The sequence below is a fragment of the Falco cherrug genome, chromosome 3, assembly GCF_023634085.1.
Source record: "Falco cherrug isolate bFalChe1 chromosome 3, bFalChe1.pri, whole genome shotgun sequence".
In the NCBI taxonomy this organism is placed as follows: Eukaryota; Metazoa; Chordata; class Aves; order Falconiformes; family Falconidae; genus Falco; species Falco cherrug.
The window spans coordinates 97,627,448-97,648,757 of record NC_073699.1 but is presented as its reverse complement, the minus strand read 5'-3'; the positions used below and the strand labels follow the sequence as shown (position 1 = coordinate 97,648,757).

General features: G+C 40.9%; 2 protein-coding genes across 9 annotated transcripts; one reads left to right on the top strand and one right to left on the bottom strand.

The window, feature by feature from the left end:
- Positions 1–514: 514 nt before the first annotated feature.
- LOC102049338 (tRNA selenocysteine 1-associated protein 1) lies at positions 515–13,835 on the bottom strand. Of its 8 annotated transcripts, XM_055703808.1 has the most exons (11): positions 13,246–13,384; positions 12,179–12,364; positions 10,688–10,768; positions 9,626–9,702; positions 9,399–9,529; positions 8,673–8,804; positions 7,660–7,779; positions 5,393–5,588; positions 4,730–4,775; positions 3,776–3,944; positions 515–836 (listed from the first exon to the last, which is right to left on the bottom strand). In XM_055703808.1, the coding sequence occupies exons 4-10, from the start codon at positions 9,653–9,655 to the stop codon at positions 3,808–3,810; spliced, it is 792 nt and encodes a 263-aa protein (XP_055559783.1). In that variant the 5' UTR covers positions 9,656–9,702; positions 10,688–10,768; positions 12,179–12,364; positions 13,246–13,384; the 3' UTR covers positions 515–836; positions 3,776–3,807. The 8 variants fall into 8 exon arrangements, with proteins under 8 accessions (XP_055559783.1, XP_055559784.1, XP_055559781.1 ...); XM_055703809.1 differs by lacking the exon at positions 13,246–13,384 and adding an exon at positions 13,680–13,835 and having other exon boundaries at positions 515–3,944; XM_055703806.1 differs by having other exon boundaries at positions 515–3,944.
- PAK1IP1 (PAK1 interacting protein 1) lies at positions 10,778–21,019 on the top strand. Its single transcript, XM_055704822.1, is given in 13 exon segments — positions 10,778–10,790; positions 13,226–13,306; positions 13,309–13,338; positions 13,341–13,591; positions 14,311–14,473; positions 15,459–15,579; positions 15,674–15,748; positions 16,385–16,437; positions 16,923–17,068; positions 17,161–17,258; positions 18,032–18,131; positions 19,723–19,849; positions 20,468–21,019. Coding segments are annotated over 13 exon segments (1,455 nt in total). The 3' UTR covers positions 20,665–21,019.
- Positions 21,020–21,310: the final 291 nt, after the last annotated feature.

The window sequence follows — 21,310 nt, the reverse complement described above, 5'->3', positions numbered from 1 at the left end:
GTTTAGAAGTCACCTGGCAAGAACCACCTCATCTTGCGTAAACTGCTGGCGTGTTACATCTGCGGACCAATTTTAGGATGAGGTTCTGTTTCTACAATTATGCTTGTCAAAAAAATCTTAACCAATAGAATGGTCAAAATAAAAGAAAGAGAGTATTTTAGCCTGAATTTGTAACTCTTTTTGTCCAGGAAGCAATTATCATGCTAAATTCCAGCTCAGGGGAAGAGGAAGGAAGGGCATCGTGATGCATTTCCATTATGGGAAGAGCATTACGGGTATTTACAAAGGGATGTAAACCATGCCCTTTGCCAGTAAGACATTCATCAGTTATAACGCAGACTTCTCAAATGGGACCTGCGTAGGGAACTGACTAAAATCACTCCTGCACTGGAGACATTAAGAGCTGCGCAACTTTAAAACAAGATTCCCTCTTTCTGATGCATACCAAGTATATTAAGGCAACCTTAAACACGATTGTCTCTTCCACGTACGTGTCAAAGGCAGCTACACTATATTTGCTCTGTAAATTCAAGTGCTGCTTTATTTACTTATTTTACTTCCATTTTACTTATTTAGAACAATTTCCATATGGTGACATGCCTTTAATGACACTCATGACTCAGAAATACTTGTTGATGTAGTCAAACAACGTCTATTGACATGAGTCACTGAAGTTAAATAAATGTTATTAAAAATGAGACAAAACCAAAGGCAAATATATATATATCCAGCAGAATGATAGGGATCATCACCATTTGATCAATCTTCCCTGTGAGTTATATCTGCAAGTTACTTTGAGGTAGCGCTAGAAAGAAGCTGTTGGTCCAAGAGCACCCCTGCAAAAAGAAACATTCATGGCTTAAGTACCATTTAACTTTTTTGTACCCTTTTAAGTACTCTTTTACCCTTTTTGGCCTGTTTCTTTCTCCCTGTTCACTGACTGCAGGATTAGTAGCCCCTCAAACCATCCTTTCTGTAGAAAACAAAAACACTACTCTTCCTGAAGAAAATAGCAGTTTTGAGTAAAGGCACAATCTATTGCAGCCAGGTGCAATAAAGAGTTCATAAAACCAATACTAGATATTCTCGGAAAAAAAACCCTTCATCAAGTTTAAAAAACAAAAAAACAAACCCAACCACATTTCAGTTGGGTAAAACACAAAACACAACTGGAAAAAGTGAAATAGCATGGTGTTGAGAAAGATGCTTCGAAGACTTTTTTTAAATGCTCCCACTGCAATCACATCTTTGTAGATCTGATGGCAAGCACCTGTATGATGAGTTCAGGTCTCTGCATAACATAGTTAATGCAGTTTTGGAACAGGTGTAAATTTACTCAGTAAGAAGTCTCAGCAATGCATTCTGACAGTTCTGATGCACTCATTTTTTCCTGTATTAGAGGTTCACAGGTAACACACCAATCCAGGAAGAAATTTTGCATTCAGTAGCCTTTACAGTAAAGAACGTGCACTGTGCACACCATCTTGATCCCATGTATGTACTCCTAACTGGAAAGCGGAATAGGCTAGTAAGGCTCAGGAGACAGAAGAAGAGGTCAGAAAGCTATTTTAGAACGGTATCACTTGGGCTGCAAACCAACAGACTCTCTTCCTCACCTCATTTCTCTTCTATGTTGACTGGAAGAAAATACACCCCCAACATTTCTCAGGTCTGGAGAACTACTGGCCCAAACAACTTCCTTCACTGCATTACATAACCACTATTTTCACTATCTGGGTACTTTACAGACCAGAACAGAAGGTGCATGCATGGCTGAAAACAGTGGCTAATGCAGTGTAGAGACCTATCAACAGGTAAAATCTACATGAACGAGGTGGCTACAGACTGGGACTTTTTTCAAGTGAGGTTTATGTGCTGTGCTGATACAGTGCCAAACTAAGTGAAATCACATAGCTACATGGGCCATCCAAATTCAAGGGGTCTGCATTCACTACCCTGAGTTTCCTCCCTACTGCAGTCCCCTGAAACACAAACACCCCCCTTCCCTCCCAGATCCTCCGCTTTCATTTTCCATCACACCCTCATTAATCATGTCCCTACCCTCATGCTCTAAAGACTCACTAGTTCACACAAGGGAAACACTCACCCAAGAAATCCAAGTTCCCAGCCACCTTGCAACTAGCTTTCCCCAAAGCAGGGGAACAGCTGCTTAGAACTGTGATGCTACTCCCCTGCCTAAATGGGATTTTTTTTTTTTTCTGTCTCTTCCTACATGTACATCTGCATAAAATCCAGGAAGAATCAACTTGCTATAGTACTCCAAAAGCTTTTCCCTGTTTTAGAGCATTTGTTTTTCATGGGTGGGACTCTGAAAATACTACTAGCTGATATTAAACTGTGAAGAGAAAGAGCGTGCGATTCTGGTCAGCAGTTAGAAATGACCTGCCAGCAGAGTCATCACTCTGCAATACAGTATTCATTTTAGACTTAAGAATAGCATATAGATTATGACCACCACTTTAACGTATTTAAGTCATACGAAAGCAAGAGCACTTTATTCCTATCTGCCATCATAGCAATTATGGTTTAGGTTGCCCCCACAACACACATGGCAGTACCAAAGTGTCTCTGCTAGCTTTAGTAGCTTCCACAGCTATTAGCTATGATAATTTCTGCTACCTTCTTTCTTGGAAAAGCATTCTTCTGTTTCCAGTCCACCTTGTACATTTGGTAGTAAGTATTTTTGCATGCACATGGGCCTAAGTAGCCCCTACAACTTGAAAACAGTTTATACCCTTCCAGATGAGGATAGTTTAGAGGAAGCCACTCAGAATTTACTAGCCTAAAGCAGAACCTTCCTTGCTGCCATCTCCCCTCATCTCCTTTGACCTGAATACTAAAAAAACAAACAAACCCTGTCATCCTACTAAAATTTTGTAACCTTGTCACTATAGAACACCTGAGGATGACAACTGAACAGATTAGAAATGTTTAGAATAGGGTGCAACTTAGTTGAATGGCTGTTACTAGGATAGTTTGGGGTTGTTTTTATTCACAGCAAGTTATTTTTCCTCCTTTAAACCAGAAAGTTTTCTCCAAGGATTTTTAGGTTTAAGAACATGTATTATGTTACACCAGTTTCTTTGCTGTCAAGTGTTGAGAAGGCTATTGGTAAGAAGGGCAGAATAAAACTGTCAGTAGGGATCATCCTTAGTCTTCGGAATGTTTGCAGCTATGGCAGCCAGAAGTCTGCCCTTCTGTATGTTTAAAATAGTGTAAGATAAAGCAATTCTAACTGACCTAGCAGATCAACAGTAGTACAGTTAGCACCAGTAGACTGCCGGTGAAAGAGTGGGCCAAGTATTCCCACAGAAAGCCCCAGGAGCGTCTCCCAAATACACACATAACCTAAGCAAGCACATTAGAGCTTGCGAAAGACTGCCACGGTAACTTGAGAATACACAAGAGCTAGGGTTTTTTGCCAGTGTCCTGATGCCCATACCAAAGACAGGTGAAATACCCCTACTGTCTCCAGCTAAATTCCACAAGCCAGAAGAGAAAGTGTTTCACATAAGTAAATCCCTTGCTGGCAGGTTTGCAGAAACAAAATTTTATTTACACAGGCAAGTCTATCTTTAGACCCCATTGAACTCTTTACATTTCTAGAATATTTACATGATTTCAAGATGCTCTGAGTGATGAACAAAAAAAAAGATTACAGAAACTGTCAAAAGCATAGCAAAAAAACCCAACCTATCATTGTGCTTTAAAACTTATGATCTAGAGTAATGTAGAAGAAATGTAATTTTAGCACCTTGGTCATAACGGTCATGCTATATAAGACACTTAAATAGCAGGGGGGATGTCAGAAGTGACCGTATCCAGAGGTTGCCAGTGACAATTCATGAGGGAATCATAGAGTTCTTCACTTGTCTCCATAAATTGCCTGTTCATTTCATCAACATCCAAGTAAAGCTGTGGATCTGAAAATAAAAGCCTGGTAAGCACAAGTGTCAGACCTGGGAAGGCATGCATACAAAAATCTGAAGTAAACGCCTAATGAAGTGTGTTTTAGCTAATATTACATCATTTCAGACATTTACTAGTAAATGTAGTATGATGTTTATTCACCTAGAAATTTAACAAACCTGATACGTCTAACTTTTTGGAATTTGTGTATTAGAATGCTAGGACTGTATTGGCATTTCAAGATAAAGAGCAGACTTAATTAACTACAAAACTCTCCCAAAATCCATTTAATTCATTTCTACTACAATATGAGTTCGGCACGATAAAGCTTCTGAACACAGGATGTCTATATGTACGAAACTGTCCACAAACCTTCCAGGCCAGACAATTTTTTGTACCAAATCTTTAAGTTCAAGTTGAATCCTCCTTTTAGGACCCATAAGCTTTTACCTCAGGGCTTGGAAAACAAAGCTTCTGCCTATTAATGAGTTTAACATAGAATATGCTTAGCAGAATCTACACAAAGATATGACAAATTCTGTATTAGACCATTCTGGAACAAGAATGAAGGCAAAGTTAAGAAACCTACTATGAAGCGCTGTTAACTATGTCCCATTCAACTTGACAGGGTACACACCATCAGCTTTAAAATCCTACCTCATCTCAGCTATAACCTGTACAGAATCCTGCTACATCACCTGAATTGCCCAGACATTCTTCATCCAACAGTCATTGGCTTGTATTGTTAAAGGGCACTAGTACAGCTAAATTCAAGTTGCAGTGACAGAATCATCATTACCTTCAGTTATAAGGTCATCACTGATTTCAGTCATAGCTGAAGTTTCCTTGAAACAAAAAATAAGAAAATCTTTTAAGTGTAATCAGAATTTATTTGGGAAAGTACTGCTAATCCAAAACATTCTCCCCCTCCCTCCCACAACTACAAAAATAAGCTGGGGGGGGTCATGGTGTATGTGTTGGCAGGGTTGAGGGGTTTTTGGTTTGGGTTTGTGTTTGGGGTTTTGGTTATTTGGGTTGGTGTTTTTTTTAGGGGGGTGGGTTTCTTGTGGGTTTGGTGTTTGTTGTTTTTTTAAAAAAAACAAAAACAATAGCATAGGTCAGGTTGGAATGAACTTCTAAAAGTTGTAATTGATAAGACCATCTTACAGTAATTCTTTGATTTGCTTTAAGCGAAGTACATCAGAAAAACAGGAAGAGAGGAAACCTACAGAGTTATGCTGTCAGTTGGCATACAGGAGCAAACAGTGACGTATAAATCTCTAGTTCTATAGACTAACCAAAGCATTTGAAGACACCTCTCAGTGAAGCCTGCTACTCAAACCTCCACACAACGCAAAAAGCACCATTTCAGTTTTAGGACTTCTTTTGCTCTGACTTAATATAATTCATACAACTTATTTGTGATTTTTTTTTTTTCCAAGGAAGTGTGTAGTATCTTTACCTCAAAAACAGCTGGAGCCATAACAGCATCTCCTAAAGAGCAGTCTCCAACAGCTTGCATGTTATCATAGGGAGTATACGAGCTGTAGTTGTAGTCAGCATAAGGATCATAACCCCACTGCGAGTAGTAGTTCTGATAATCTTGGTAATAATCATTATAGTTGTAGGACTGGTACCGCTGGAATTCTGCTTTCAGTCTGAAACATGAGAAGTTACATACAGTTAAGAGTCTGAGAACAATGAACTGTAAACCCAGTTGTGAAGTTAAACAATTTGCCAGCTTACACATTTCAAAGCTTAAAAGGAAGCTTTTCTGAATAGTTGCCTAAGCGACAGTCTAAGTCACAGTGTTAAGATCTCATTTTTATAGAGAAGCAAATGCTCTCACCTTCACCAGTACCAAAATAATTGTTTTCATGGATTAACTCAATCCATGACACTTGAAGTGTTCTTAGTATCTGTGTAAGCAACCTGCTGATAGAAACTGATTTATGAAGACCAGAGACCTTTATCAAGCACAGCTGCTTTAAAGATGCATCCAGTCTTAATTAGCTCTTCTACCTTCTGTTTGCTTAATACTAAATCTTATTATTTCCAGGAACAAGGGGGTGAAGCCAGATTATCTGTTTCAGAGGACCACCTGACACTGCCTGCCAGTTTGCCATGTCTACCTCCACCTGCTCAATTTTTAGTCCATGAACAAGTTGCCAAAGTAGAGCCGTCAGGTGAAGTCAGTGTCATCACTATCCAGTCTGAAGCCAAAGCAGCAGGAAAATGACAACAGTCATTGGTTCTTAACACCAGAAGGGCCAGCTGATCAGTTTTCACTACTTTCCCTCTCCCAAGTAGATATTCTCAGGGACAACTAATAGCAAGAATCAATACACAAGTGTCACCTGTACTAAAACAAAGGTACAAAACCAGAGGTACACTACATGAAATACATCCAGACAACCCAGCTGCACATTCCAAAGAATCCTCTATGCTTAGACATTTCCTCACTGATTATACATAGGCAAACCTCCTGTGTTTGCAGAGTCCTATTCTCCACACCTCCACTTCATCACAGAGAAGTCAGATCTAGGTTTTCTGTCAAGAACACAAGCTGAAGCTTAGTGACAAACTACTCTGCTAGCTGGATATTTTGATGCTAGGAGACCATAGCACTCAGCCATTCAAAAAGAGATACGGATTACCGATGCATATTTTAGTACCTATGCAACGTTTGCTTCGATACTGTAGAGCTCCACATACATTCTAGTAAATAGGTATTCTATTGTCTTGCTACTGCAGTAAACAAGTGATTACACAGTGTCTCCAAGTCTTCTGCTTCCAACTTCTCTCCTACATACATCTCTGTAGGAAAGAAAAATCTGAAAATACTGCTGACATTCTTCTTGATAGCAGAAGTGAGGAAACATGTTTGTGACCTCTTCTTGTTTTCAAAATAGTCTGATCTGAGCAATTGTGGACAGCAAAGTCTTGGGTAAAGGCATTTCCATTCCAAAGCCAAGAGTCAACATTTGCAGAATTATCCAGGGTAAAGAGAAATAAAAGCTGTTACTTTCACTATTCAACAGAAGCTACAAGCTAACTTCATGAATATACTGGAATGGTTTTATATAAAGTTCTATGTTTGCCTGTATCCTGGATCAAAATTTATCAAATTTGTTATCAATTCTCTAACTGTTAAGAGATTTGAATTGCCTTGAATAACTGACAGAACTGAACTGGCAGAGTAAAAAACCCTCTCAAAACAGTCAATTTTAAATTCCCTGCTGCCCCAATCACCTGGAAAAGCAAACAGTATTCTGTAAACTCTTTCAGCAACATCTCCTTTGGCTTCTTCCCCCCCATAATCTGGCTTTTTCCATTTAAGAGTTCCTTTCTCTGCCAGCCTACTGTAGAACTACTAACATGCTACTCTGCCTGAACTAAAAGAGATGTCTAGAAGAAAAGCTCCCAAGCATACAATCAGGCCCAAACCTGGAAAAATTTATGAATACATTCAGTTTTGCTACTTGTAAGAATTAAGGCTGGTTACAAAGTCAAAGAGTTTGGCTAGACTTAAAAGAATTGCATTCCCCCAGCAATCCTGAAAGAGGCTGATAAATCCAGGGAGTCAAAACATAATGCTTCTTTATTTTTGGTTTTTAGACTGCATCGTGCGTACAGCCATTATAGCACGGGCCACAGACTTTACAAAAGCAGGGCTACAAGAATCTGATTATTTAGAATTACTGTATCAATGCACAACTCATTCGTTACCTTTTAGAAATTCCTATGCTCAGCCGGATTCGTTTTCCCCCCAGACCTGGTGCATTCTGGCAGTCTTGCAGTGCCCTCATCTGATCACCTTGCTCACCAAATCTGACAAAGGCATACCCTCTACAATTTTCAAAAGGGAAAAAATAAATTCTAGTATGCATAACAGTTACAAAGCTAATTAATTCAATTTCTGTCTTTACAAAAAAAAAAAAAAAGACAAGATAGCAGCTACTATAGCTTCTATTACCTAAGCAATCTCTCTGGCATATGCACATGCACAGAAGATGTTTCACCAAATTAAAAACTTGGGCCAGAAGCAAAAAGCTTGTTTTTGTTAGCATTAAGATGCAACTTGCTGAGAGCCAGCAAAACAATAGAATTTAATTGCTATCTGTGTAAGTAATCAGATTCCATATTTCTGCATTTACAGCAGTTAATTTATCAATTAGTGTTAACCCACTCCTACCACTATACAGCACTAGCTTTTTTTAAATTTGCTTTCTCTTAAGTTTGAGTTAAGTCTATTACAGACAGCACCGTCTGAACAGCAAACTCGCTCATCCCTGCCTGACTCACTGCCTGGCCAGTGTAGCTTCTGCTAGGCTTTATTTACTAGCATTAACAGGTTCAGTTCCCCCAACCCCTTAAGACTTGCCAGGCCTCACGCTTTTCTCCCACATGTAAAAAGGGCATTGTTTTGTCTTCAGTACTGCAGACAGCTAAGCGGACACACTGCTGTATGGAAGCACAGCAGCACAAACTTCAGCACACACTCTCCCTTCTCCCACCACCTGATTTCATTCATGCAGATAGCTAAATTGAAACGTATCATGTTAACTACTTAAACTAACCAAGAAACACAAGGATCTATGCTGTTAAAAAAAATAACTCTAGAGATTACTCTCTCTCTTCCTGCCTCTGAAGAAAATGCAGGAACAGGTTGGACACAAGTTCTTCTATATTACTCTAGAAATAAACATACTAACAGCATTACAAATTTTCACAGGCATTACCTGGAATATCCCAGAAGGTCTGTTGCTATTTTGCAGTCAATACATGAGGGGTACCTCTTTAGGAAATAGTCATAAAGCTGGAAATCATCCACTTCTGGAGTAAGCTCCCCAACAAATATCGAATAATCCGGTCTTTAAAAAGATAAGGAGAAGAACTGTCAAGTTTTGAGACTAAGGTACCTGATTGCTGGATTAAGGTACCTAACATATAAGCAGGTAGTTATCACTGGACAAGTTAAGGAGACAAAAATCTGAGAAAGATTATTAATTACAAAACTCTTCTGATATTACACAGAACTGCAATGCAATCACATCAGCATGGAGTTCTCAATTTCTCTGGGTCCGTTCTCTGCTTTTGCAAAAAAAGCATTTCAAAAGCCCATTTTATAAAAAACTTCTAGAAGCTGGCTTTAAGGGTATTAATTGTCTAAGGGGTTGGGGTGGGGAGGGAGAAGGCACAAAAATAACAAGAAAAGCTATTAACTCAATTTACAGCCACAATTCAAGAGAGGTATGACTATTGCTCCATCATTTCTCAGTGATTATAGAGAGATGAACTACAAAAAAAACCTTCAATATTCTGTTGGCAATACATTTCCATAAGCAATACTTGGTGTATAGGTACCAGATGTGCCATTTCAGAGTTTTAAGATTAAGTAATGGCATTCAATGAGCACTACCAACTTCAATAGGGGCTCAGAGTTTCTCCTTTCAAAAAGTCTTTACCTGGCTGAACTACTACTAGGGACAAACTCTATTCTTCCTGGTTTTATTTTGTTCTTTTTCTTCCGTTTCTTCTGCGGCGTCCTCCACCAGCTGTAGGCCTGGAGACATTCTCTTTTTTTCGCCATTAAGTCCTGTTGGGAGAAAAAAAATCACCTTTATAGTATTTAGCCTTATTTACATTCCTCCCTCCCACTCCCCATCACCACAGGTGATTTCCCCATATTCACCTTGCCCTTGAAAGAAGCCTGGGGTCCCATTTCTCCCTCCGCCTCCCATGAGGGAAAGCAGCCTCTGGGGAAAACGCCTGGCAAAAATAACAGAGCCAAAGGATTGTATGAACAGCCATATTCCCCTGACTTGTCAAGCTGGCTAAAGGATTGACAGCTTCCTCTTGGAATTAGGGAAAAACCAGGTAGCCCTTCGATGTTGGCCAATCCTAAATGTTCATTAGCTTCAGGACTGGACTTTGTTCCACTTGCGCTCCAGGACTCAAAAAAACCCTGCAGCAGCACAGTCTGAGCGATGAAGAGGCAGGGAAATCATCACTCTTGCCTAGAAGGGATCTCAGCTGTCCCTATCTCCCCTCACCTAGGAATTCTTCTTCTCCTATGTGAGATGCCTCTCCTCACTACCCAGCTGTGAGTCACTCTCCCAGGCCAGGAACAACAGGAGGCCAATTAATGGAAGGTAAGGAGAAAGCAGACCAGGAACAGGCACTAGCTTGGCTGAGGGAAAACTCAAACCCAGATGCAAGGCCAGGAAGAGGCAAAAAAGTGCCTCTTGGGAAAAAAAAATAAGAAAAACCAAAACCCCAAAACCCACAGTTTAAAAAGAAAGTGGGGCGACTACACAAAAGAGGAGGGAAACAGCCGTATTAACACAGGTTGCCTCCCTCTCTTAAGATTCTGAAGAACAAGGACTTCCAAAAATAAGAATGGTGTTTTGCAGCATTTTTTACTTACGCAGGCTTTAATGTTCTTCCTCTAGAACACCTCTACATGTATCTTATATAGAGGGTGTTATGCGCAAGGTCCTTCAGAAGAACTCATGCTCAAATAATCCGAACTGCAAAACTTAAGTTATGCCCCCAACCTGCTTCAGTTGATGCGATTATGTGTCCAGAGGACAGCCACCAAACTCCACAGTACCGGAAGAATTGGTAGGACTAAAAGAACACCCAACTCAGAGCAACCTAGCTATTTCAGCTTTACATTTACTAGGAATTCTGAGTATGGTTCTGGAATCCATTTAGGCACTGCAAGCCTGAATTCCTGACCAAATGATCTTACCTGGCTTGCCATTGTTCAAACTGTCCTCTGCCTTTCTCGAAGAACACTGCTGCACAGGTTCAGTCTATTGCGCTCTTTCAGCTGAAAAAGATGTGGAGGAACAGTAAGATAAAGAATCTTAACCTGGAGATTACTTACTTTCAAAGATTTTTACCCTGCCTTACATTTTGAATGTTCACAATTCCAAACCTAGAAATTTAAGTTTGGACATGTCACTGCTAAAGCAGTGGAGATAAAAAAAAAGATACATGGCCAACAGGATTATGATTACAAGTCTTGTTCACTTTCTTAAATTGTCATAGTCCACCGAGTCTTCCCATTGTCCAAAGCACTAGAAAATTAGAGGGAGCTTCTAAGTCACCTATATTTTACCTTTATTTCTAAAATACCTACATGTAATATAGTAATTCAGAAGATCCATACTCTAAAAGAGTTACAAACAAGGCAAAAATAGATGTTTCAAAATGCTTTGAACAACCGCTGAGTTTTGCCCCCTTTCAGCCACATTAGAAGTTGATTGACTTGTACCACAAATTATATAGCTGAAAACAAGCAGTGGTACTTCCTATGTGCTGAAGAACAAAATAAGAGAGGGACAAGGGCACAGTACAGGTAAACATGACCTTTCTCTGCACTTTTTCTCAATGTCTTCTCTCTTTTGCCTCTTCCATATACATGTTTCATTCGCTACCAGTCAGCAACAACAAATCACCCCTGACAGCTATCACTAAACCAGTATATACACCTTTCTGAAGGGGTATTTTTGATTTTTATATCCTTTTTTTTAAAGCTTTTTCTCCCTAGTCATCTGGTTAGTATAAATCAGTGCAGAAAACAGTGACGTTTACAAAGTATTTTGAACCTACTTCCATACACAGCTGTTCATTCACCAGCATTTTTTTTACATCCAGTGTGGCTCCTTCTATGCAGATACTTCACTGCTGAAGTTTTAATTCCCATCTCCATGCAAGAATTTATGTGGTGTTTAACATACTGGCTGGTCAAACCCACATTCACGTATTACAAACACTCTGTATTTATTGTATTGTCTTAAAGGCTTCCCACACACAGGGGAACATTACAGAGCATTACTTCTGGAAATGGATTAAGCTAACCTGACACAGGACAGCCATGTAACATAATTAGAGCACGTATGCAGGGCATTATTCAGAGTAACTAGGCACTTCATCCCCATGCCCATTCTGAAGCCAAAAAAATAGTCAAGTACAAACAAGCCCTTACATACAGGCATATACTAGTAAGGTTAGTGTGTGCCCTCTCAGTAATCCTAACTGTGCTCATTATAAAGAGTTATCAACAGCAACTGCTTCGTTAAAGGTCATTATTAATAAAAATATCCACACAGTTATGTTCCACCAATTCAAGCATTACTTTCTAATAAATGGAACCATGAACTCCTCCATGCTTGAAACACTGAAATACTAATGTTTGCATTCACAGCTGCATAACACTTTTTTTTTTTTAACTTACCACTCTTGATTCGTGTGGATTTAATGGAAGATCGCACACGCTATAAAGCTGTTTTATTGCAAACGACTATCAGAAGGCAAGTGATGCAACTGTTCCTCGGTCACAGTTATCACGGACTTTTATGCAAAACTGCGTTTTTGTACTTGTTCCTGGTCTGATCTTGGTTGTCGCCTCTTGATCTTTTCACTAGAAAGCAAAAATTTTAAACAGCAGTTAAACCAGCATGTATTAACTTTTTTTTTTACACGTTTGCCTTAACTGTAGTCACAGCTAGCTTCCATTTAAGCAGTGGGGCAGCTTCAACCTCCAGCATTCAAACACTTCCTTAATTGGACTATATATCTATTTTACCAGCCCATTGATTCCACGTTCTTATTATTATATTTGCACCGGCAAAAAGGCGGATGAAGCTATTTACGCATAAAATCGCCTGTGCGAGCGCTGCTCAGCCGAGCAGAAGGCAAGCCGCCCCCCTCCGACTTGGTTTTGCTCCCAGGGAGCTGGGGCAGGGCAGCGAGGAGGGTGACCCCGGCCGAGGCGGGCCAGGCCAGGCCAGGCCCGGGCCGGGCCGCACCGGGCCGTGACGCATTTTTAAAAGCCACTCGGCACGACGGGAAGGGCCACGGCGCCCGGCAAGAAGAGCGCCCCGCCCGGCCGCGGCCCTCCGCAGCGGCCCCGCTGGCGCCAAGGCCGCGCTTCCCGTTTATCGCGCTAGGCGATCAAACTAAAAAAAAAAAATTAAGGAATAAGGCAAGCCCACGGGGCCCTGAGAAGGCCGCGGCGCCCCGCCAGCAGCGCCCAGGGCGGGAGGCGGGCCAGCGGGCGCTTCGGCCCCACAGCCGCCGGGCCTCCCCTCCCCGCCCCGCAGGCCCGCGGCCCAGCCGCCCGTGAGGCGGCGGCTCTGAGGCCCCGGGGGAAGGGAAGGAGGAAGGGGGCCGCCCCCCCGTGCCGTTGCGCAGCGGATCAGTTCGCGCCCCCATCCCCACTGCCTCACCCCCCACAAGCCACCCCGGCCTCGGTCACCGCGACCCCCCTCCCGGCCCCCAGGCCCCGCTCCCGGCACTAACGCCTCTCCTCCTCCGCCGCCTCGCCAGCAGCAGCAGCGCGCGCCCCGCTTCCGCCCCGCGAGGACCCTCCGCGCGGGCTGCCCCGCGCAGCGCCTGCCCCGCGCCGCCCGCTCCCCGCCGCCCCCCGCCCGGGCCCGCGGGCCGCCCCCAGGGCAGCGCTGCCGGCCGCCAGCCGCGGGCCCGGCACGGCGCGGCGCACTTGGCGGCGGGCGCAGGCAGCGCGGCGGGCGGGCGGCGGCTGAGGGCGGCAGGGCCCCGCGGTGGCGCCGCGCGTGGCGGGCGGATGGAGCTGGTGGCGGGCTGCTACGAGCAGGTCCTCTTCGGCTTCGCCGCGCGGCCCGCTGAGGTAACGGGGCGGGAGGGCCGGCAGCTGCGCTCCCCCGCCGCGGGCGGGCGGTGCGGGCGGGCAACGCGAGCGGGACCGCGCTACTCACCGATTGCGTCTCTCCGCGGCCGCGGGGCCGCGCACCGGGGTGGGCTTTTAAAGAGCGGCGGGGGCGGGGCAGCCTCCCGCAGCCGCAGGCTCGGCCCCTCAGCGCTGGCGCGGGGGGTGGCAGCGGCCCGGGGACACCCCGCTGCCCGGGGGGGCGGGAAGGGGCGCGGGGCCCGCGGGGCGCGGGGGGGAAGGGTCGTTCCCTTCAGCCTGGCAGCGCGGAGCCGGGAATAAATGGCGGCGCCAGGGCTGGATGCCACATGGGGGGGCCGGGTGGCAGGCGTGTTCCTCAGCCTGCAGCGGGGGGAGGAGGGAGCAGCCGCCTTCCTCGGCCGTGAGGTTTACCCCTCTGCCAATACTTTTCCACGTACGGTTTCAGCTAAGCCCAACGGCGATTACAAGAAGTGGTTTGCACAATTAAATCGGTCGAACTAATCTCCGAAGAGCACATTAACTCAGTAAGATCCCATTATACTTCCAGCTAGGCATAATTCCTTCACGTTTTACACATAGACTTTTCCAGGTTTTGCTTTTTTAAAAAAAAAAATAAAAATACAGGATGATGAAGTTGAAGCTTACAATAGAAAAACTTTACTTCAGAGAAACCTGCTTATCTTGTATTTCATCTACAGTCGTGGACGGTTGTCCCTGATTTTACACATCATGCCCACTCTGCCTCATTGTCAGCAGTAGCAGTGAATAACAGATATGTGGTCACTGGGAGCAGAGATGAGACGATCCAAATCTATGACATGAAAAAGAAGATAGAACATGGGGCACTGCTGCAGCACAATGGTAAGGAAGCTTTTTGTAAAAAGCATTAATGATAGAAATCTAAAGCTGAAAAGCTGGCCCTTGCCAGAAGAAAATTGAAAATTGTTTTGTTAAGTCTTTAATGGTGATGGTGTTGCAGCCATGATGTTCTGAGGATACAAGCAAGGTAAGCTTTTGTGCATAAAAATCCAAAAAGTATTTCGGATATTATCACACAGGTATAGCTGCTCCTTCCAGTTATTTATAGTTTTAACTGTTTGAGAAGTTATGGCCCACGGTTGGCTCATGAGCCATTTTTCTTCTACCAGGACAGTTTTATCTAGACCATGCCTGCTCCCAACAGCCATCTTTCCCAGTGTCCTTGTCCTGTCACAGATGTACCTGAGCTACACAAAAGAGAGTTTGTGTGTGAGAGCAGGCTGCTGCTGCCAAAAGAGTTAACCTGGTACGTTTTCCACTTTATGTGCCCCCTGAATCACGGCTGTGTAATACATCAGTTAATGACCATCCAAGTAAACGTGGTTGAGTCATTTGTAGCTCGATCCCAGTTGTCTTTTCCTCCTGATAACCAAGAAGTAGCTGGAGCTAGACTGAACATGCACCTGCATTCAACTCATACAATAAATCTGGTGCTTATGGGAAGCCAGCATGTGCAGTAAATACAGCTGTGTGTCAAGAGCAGAGTTTTGATGTGGGAGCATTCCTGATGGAAACTCTGTGTCACCTGCGCCACAGTGGATGAGTAGTGCAGTTGCAGAGAATGGACCAGATGGAGTTCTGATGTGTATGGCTATAGAGGTGCTGATAGAACACATCAGTGATTTAATATAACAAGAAAGTTGGGAGGGTTGTGAAGAAACATGGGAAATAATTCCGGTTTTCCCAAGGGTAGGGTAGTAGATAGTATGTTTTAATGCTAGAAGCTTCTCTGTTAATTCATGCGTTCTCTGTGTGGTAACTGTTGGGTATGTACAACGCTGTTAGTAGCTCTGGTGTGTATTTCTAGGCACAATAACTTGTTTGGAGTTCTATGGTACTACGCATCTGCTGAGTGGGGCTGAAGACGGACTAATTTGTATCTGGAACACAAAGAGATGGGAATGCCTGAAATCCATTAAGGCACATAAGTGAGTTTTTTAATCTGCATATTCATGTACATTTTCATGTTGATTTTCCTTGTAAATAATATATGTGGCTAATACATTGTTTTGTTTTTATCAGGGGGCACGTGACATCTCTTTCTATTCATCCTTCTGGGAAATTAGCTTTGTCAGTAGGAACAGATAAAACATTAAGGTGAGTCAAAACTGATGAAGGAAGGCTGAGAATCGTAATTCAGTAACTCTTAGTAAATTGTTACAAGCAACAATTCCGTGTTGGGACTAGACGGTGCAACACTGATAAAACATGTTTGGACATTAAATGCTTCAAAGATCCATTGGCTTGTCTATTTAAGTTCTGGGTACCAGCAGTGTTTTAAAGGCTGTTCCTAGCTTCTTGTTGTGCTCTGACTCTTTATAGTCACTTGTAGATGTGTAAATACATTTGCATTTTGGAACACAATTTCCTTAAACTTCTGAAAGCTGTTAGGTTTTGGTTAGTGTGAGAAAAGTAATTTTTCACTTCTGTACACATGTTGCTGTATATACATGTTTTAAGTATATAAAATGGTATTTTAACAGTATGAATTGGTATTGGACTTCTTTTGAGCTTTGCGTTGCAAGCACTGGTTTATAAAACAAACATCACAAATTCAACCTTATGGTGTGCAAGCAATATATAAAGTCATCATTTTCTCTTGCATTAAGGTGGCAGTAAAATGCATAAACATTCTTAAAAGCTTCCTTTGGATGCCTCATGTCAGCAGATAGGACTTCAGTTTCACTGTGCTGTTTTTAACCAGAATGCACGTTATCTGTTGTTGTCTTTCAGAACTTGGAATCTTGTAGAAGGACGATCAGCCTTTATCAAAAACCTGAAGCAAAGTGAGTGTATTGGTCTAAATCCACTAAAAAAAAGTGGAATTAGATAGTTTGGGGTTTTGTGTAAAGAAAAGTAGACTGAATTAATCAACAAGTCAGTGAAATGAAAAGTGCATTCACAATGTCTTTACACATGCAGGAAAGCATATGTAAGTTTATGTCCTTAATAATAATCATTTACCAAAAGGAAAACATAGTGAGCATAGTGAGCTCAAAGTCAATCTTTTTTCCTTGGAATTTGATGTCAGGACATTTAAATAAATGTGTTTTGTTTTTCTTTATACACTTCTGATAACCAGAAATAAACATGTAAGAGCATAGTTTTACTTGTTTATTCTAGGTTATTTGATTTTTTCTTGAATTGTTGTCAGCTTTAGGTATGAAACAGTGTCTATCAGCTGTGAAAGGTTCTTACTTTTAGATTCTCATGCAGTATAGAGTGCAAAAAATCTGTGTACATGTGCATACAAATCTATCAATGTGTACAGATGCCCACATAATTAAATGGGCCCCTGACGGAGAGAGGTATGTGACCGTGAAAACAAATAAAGTGGATATCTACAAACTTGACACAGCTTCAATCACTGGCACTATCACAACAGAGAAGAGAATTTCTTCACTTAGATTTGTTACAGTAAGTACAAAAAAAGAAAGTTACTCAGAAATTAACTGGTTTGAAACACATGAAATTAATCACACTTGCATTTCTTTTTTTCCCATTCCAAGGATTCTATCCTTGCCATAGCTGGAGATGATGAAATTATAAGGCTGTACAGCTGTGACTCTCAGAAGTGCCTGTGTGAATTTAAAGCTCATGAAAACAGGTATTCTATGTTTGTTTACTATTAAAATATTTATGGCAATGCTGAGTACTCAGTAAAGTTCAATAACTTGTAATGTTCAGCATATTTTACTGTTGTTTTTGTTTTAGTGCAGACAGTGAATATGTTTATGTGCTAAATTCCAAATTTGGGACAGACTTGTTTGTTTTTAGTGTGAGCACAAGTACTGTGCTGTCCAAGCATGTTACAAAACCAAAAGGGTATAAAATTAGAAATGTTACAGTTCTAAATTTATGAGTGTGTGTGCACGCACACACAGAAGTACACACTTCTCTGTGTGTGGTCTATGCATTTCTGAAACTGGGTACCAGCATTTTCCTGCAAGACCATCTAAAGAATGTTTAACCAGTCTTTACAGATTCTGACTCTTTAGAACACTTAAATACAACAAACCAGTTGTACTCAGTCCCGACAACAGGAAAGTAGTCACATCTCTGTTGTTGTCTGATATCAACTATTGATCCAAATGCTGCTTTTAATTAATCAAAACACAAAAGTATAATCTCATTGATGTGGTTAGTAATGTGTATTTAAAAGTATTATAGGGTTCTGAACTGAATCCTAACAAGCCTAACAAAGGCAAATGTTCCCACTGTAAATGACAGCACTCAAAACAGATTACTGTTCCAAGTTCCTGCCTGTCATTTGTGGGTTTTCTTTTCAAACTGTTGCCCGTTCATCTTTAATTTCTGTTAGTTTACTGTTCTGAAATGAGCTGCCGTACTATAAAGTAACAAAGTGCATTTTCTTCACAGAGTAAAAGATATCTATAGTTTTGAAAGAGAAGGACAACATATTATTGTTACTGCATCCAGTGACGGTTATATTAAAATGTGGAATCTGAATCTTAATAAGGTTGGTCTATTAAACTGCTTGTTAAATTTATGGAAAAATGTCAGACAACCAAAATTGCAGACGGTTCTGTCATAAAAATTAATTTTAAATCACTGAGTACATTTTACTTGAAATCTGGATGGCTTGATCTTCCTCCATGTTATGTTCAGTACAGATGTGTATATCTATGCAAGTATTTTTATGCATTTGTCTATTTTAGTATCTTTGTAATTTTTTTAAACAAACTATAAAAACTAATGATATGGTGAAGATCTCATTTCCTCTTTACATAAAGTCATGCTTCCCTGCAGACCTACCTGGCCAAACTTCATGACTATCTAATCAGTTATATATGTTCTAAGAACTGCTGTAAATTTTTGTGATGTTGATGACTGTTGCTACTCTTTTTAAAAACACAAACTCTGTGGTTTGGGGTGGGTGGTGGTTGTTCGTGTAGGGGGTAAAAGGTTGTCCTTTTGAAAAATTCAAACACATTAATGTACTGAGTACTTTCCTGTATTTTCAAACAGTTCTGAGTAGCACAGTTAACAAGGAATCGTGTCTTATCTTTAAAGTTTCTCTTGCTTATTGTTTGCTCTGGGTTTTTGGTTTTTTTAAATCAGAATTAGATTTTTTAAAAATTTAATGGCTAGAAAGAAAGGATCTACTATATTTGACTGTAAGTATCTTGAATAGTTCAAATAAATACAAACATTTAGACACTTTATAGATGTTATCTGAATTTGCCCATTTTTATTTCACCCTCTCTGAATATTTTTATACTTCTAAGTGCAGTATTGAAAATCCCTCTTTTCCCTTCACCTCCAATTTCTCTTCCCCTTGTGCATAATTGACATAGTGATCAGAGAACTTTTTGCCAGTTGCTGTAACATTGTCTTTATTTTGACCAAATGTGTGATTTTCTTCCTGTGCAGGCAAACTTTTGTGAAATTTTGTGTATCTCTGGGGGCTGCTCTGTTCAGCTCTGGGAGGTAGAATATCTTAATACAAGCAGTTTTTGATGGGTTGATGGTGTTACGGTGCATGTGTGTTTGTGATGCTTTATCCCCCGGTATCTGTAATAGGGTATTTGCTTAAGTATTCCCAGAACTGACTGGGAAGCAGTTAAGAAATTGGAAACACACTCTGAAGAGATCACTTTTAATCAGCAGCCTTGTCTTTGTGAGGGAGAAAAGGAAACTGATGCAATAACTTAATTCAAATTATTTTTGCTGTACTAAAAAATACCTATTACTCTGGAGAAACTTCTGAAACCATTGACGGGTTTTTTTGGTGGGTGCTATGACTCATCTAGTTTTTCCTCGTGTTAAACTTACTGCCACGTGCCTGAAACTCACTGATCTTGCTTGTCAAGATACATTCTTAAAGCCATTGGGAGCTTTTAGTAAAACCACAACTGAGGAGTGGTGTCAGGACAGGACTGTAACAACGTGACCATTAACTGGTATGCAGCCTCTAGTTCTAAACTTTGTAAGGCACCAGAAAGGAAGTGGAAGGTGGGCAGTAAGATACTTTCTCACTTCAAATACTTCAGTAAATTTAAACAGAAATAAAATAATGTTTAGTTAATATTTTTCTATATTATTTTCAGATTGAAGGTGTGCCATCTTTACTGTGTGAAGTCAATACCAAAGCTAGGCTGACATGTCTTGCAGTATGGCTTGACCGGGCTCCAGAAATGAAAGAAAATTCTGATGAAGCTGTAACATCATCTCAAGGTAACAGAACTCTGTTTATCGTTGGCTGTTAATGTGACTGTGAAATGGAATATACTAAGTGGGAAGGTTTTTATATGCACTGGAAAAAGTTTTGGTATCTTGAAGAACTGGGCATGTGATGCCGGCAAGTGATAGGGATATCCTTACCAACCTGATAGTGTCTCAACCCTGCATGTATGTTGGAGGTCATGAACCTCTTTTCACTTCTATTATATGAAACTTTTGTTTCTCTTTCCTGGAGTAACATACTGAGGAAGCCACTGTGAAGCTTTTGAGACACGTAAGAAAAGAATAAACAGTCAGATAGAACTGCATGTCTTGTTTTCCTATAAACAATCAGGTCTGAAGCCAGGCAGACTGTAGCTGTGGGAACTTAGGCAGTCTGGCTCAGGTTGGTTGTTTTTTTCTCTTGTTTTCCTGTATTGTAATCTATTTACATTACTTGATCTTTAGATATTTTTGTATCACAGGCTAAACTAGCATAAATGGCACATTCCACTGTAAATAAAAAACAACTTACAACCCCTTATTTAAAATGAAATACAAGTCTCTGTGCCATTTTAGACAACAAAGACTGGAAATAAATATCAGTGTGAATAATTTCTTCCTCTTTTTCAGCAAATGAAGATGAAAAATTATCAATAGTTAGGAAAACCAAAGTTTTTTGGACTGACAAAAGTGATAAAACAGCAAAAAGAAAGAGAAAAATTACTCCAGAGAAGCAAAAATTGGAAGCTCCATTGATTATTCCAGAGAAAAAAAAATTGGAAACTCCACTGCAAAAGAAGAAAAAGAAACAGAATATTTCAGCATGAAGGCAGCTACTTTCTCTCCTGAATAAAAAGTAAATGCTGGTGTTGCTGTAGTTTTACAAGAATGTAAACCTCTGACAGGACATACACCTCTGAACTGATCTGTTTAAAAGTAATGAATGTTTTTACCCTGATAAATTGACTGATGACTGTGGGAAGTAGCAAAAGAGATGGCAACTTTTCCTAAGTGAATAAGGCAAAAATAATAATATGTAATGTTTATATTTTTCTATTAACAATAGCATATACTTTTAAACTGGCTCTGGAAAAGCCAGTCAAAATTATAAAATTAGCTGCATGTCTCCAGTTACATTTTTGTCTCACTTGAATGCATATTAAAAACACGTACACCTTTTAATTTTAGTGTTGGAAAAGTTACTGTTCATTTGACTTAAAATATGATCTGCCTTTGTCATGCTGTTGGAAGAAGGGTTCGCCAGAGTCAAGAAGACGTCTGCTCAATATGAGTTATGCATCTTGCTCAACTTTATTAGTTTCTAACACTATATAGAACCGACACACATGCATATTCGTAAAGCAGAAATATAATTGGTTAGTAGTCTCTAAACACGCGCGGTTCTCACACCCCTAATTATCATGACTAAAATAAGCATTCTATCCATGTAGCTAATTGTGTTGCTGTGCTTCA

Excerpts from the sequence above, each read along its gene's own strand:
- LOC102049338 (XM_055703809.1), bottom strand. The coding sequence starts at position 9,655 with ATGGGACCCCAGGCTTCTTTCAAGGGCAAG. Across the intron at positions 7,780-8,672 it reads GACCTTCTGGGATATTCCAG|AGGGTATGCCTTTGTCAGAT; the intron begins GTAATGCCTGTG and ends TGAAAATTGTAG. Across the intron at positions 3,945-4,729 it reads TGATGACCTTATAACTGAAG|ATCCACAGCTTTACTTGGAT; the intron begins GTAATGATGATT and ends TTTTATTTTCAG.